Raw genomic sequence first — 1,113 nt, forward strand, 5'->3', positions numbered from 1 at the left:
ATAGATAGATAGATAGATAGATAGATAGATAGATAGATAGATAGATAGATAGATAAGAGTCCCCCCTCCCCCCATTTCTCTCACCTCCTTTGCTCATCTGTGTCATCATTAAGCGGTTTTGCAAGGCACAAATTTCTGCTTTCAGCCTGTCATTTTCTGCTCTCAAATTGTCTGCCTCTTCTTTCTCTCCCTCTTCTTTCACCCTGTCCTCTTCCATCTTCCTCTTGTCTTCGTGAGATTCGTCTCTCTCATTCCTCGCCGTGTCCATGCTGGTCTTCGTGTTCCTCTGACTGCTCACTCTCTCAGCCGTTACTGCGTCTCCCGATATGACGAAACTTCTCGAGTTACTGTCCTCTTCACCTGGTCCACCCTTTACGGAAGGGCTGGAATCTTTCGTGTTTTCCGAGTCACCAAAGGAACTGTTCGGATCATCGCAGAGCGTTTTTTTATCAACAAAGCGTGATTTTATATCGATGTCAGTAGAGAGTACTTTTTGATCCCCGCCGCTCACAATTTGATCACAGCAGCAATGTGCATTTTGATCACCAGAACTCATATTTCTTTCACAAGAGTGTAGATTTTGATTGCAAGAACTCACATTCCTTTCACAACAGCGTAGATTTTGATTATCATCTCTCCCTGTTTTTGAATCATGGCACTGCTCGTCTGGCTCACATTTGAGTCCTGGACCATGAGTTTCTATGCGTGGGAAAACAGAACAGGTCAAACTCTGACCACTTTTCAAAAGAACCATAATATCGTCGTCGGCCATGTTTAAACACTTTCCTCACTTTGGCAAGAATCTGTGCCTTAGTTGAGATTTGTCTTTAGTGTTTGGAGACTAGATAATGTTATTATTATTTTTTTTAATAAAAAAAAAGCTGCTCTCCTCCTCAAGTTTCGTTATCATCGACGAGATTTTCATCACAGTTGAACCTTTGTTGTCCTGATTAGATCTGTCTTTCTCCTCTCCGTAATCGAGAGAAAGATAACAACTAAACGTTAAAGAAGAGAAAGATAACAAACTGAACGTTTACAATCGTTGCGTTTGAAGGATCTCATGTTACATGTTTTCTTATTAAAGAAAATACGGTGTGCCAACTCACCCCCCCC

The 1,113-nt window shown here is 41.5% G+C and overlaps 1 protein-coding gene across 1 annotated transcript in view; it reads right to left on the reverse strand.

Annotated features, from left to right (window-relative positions):
• The window catches only part of LOC101846454 (aminoacyl tRNA synthase complex-interacting multifunctional protein 1), a gene marked incomplete at its 3' end in the record, with an annotated part of 6,906 nt that overhangs the window by 3,829 nt on the left and 1,964 nt on the right, over positions 1–1,113 (reverse strand). The window contains 1 exon segment of the mRNA XM_005106690.3: positions 85–995. Coding sequence (XP_005106747.2) covers positions 85–772 — 688 coding nt within the window.

This window comes from Aplysia californica, unplaced genomic scaffold, assembly GCF_000002075.1.
Source record: "Aplysia californica isolate F4 #8 unplaced genomic scaffold, AplCal3.0 scaffold00550, whole genome shotgun sequence".
Taxonomy (NCBI): Eukaryota; Metazoa; Mollusca; class Gastropoda; order Aplysiida; family Aplysiidae; genus Aplysia; species Aplysia californica.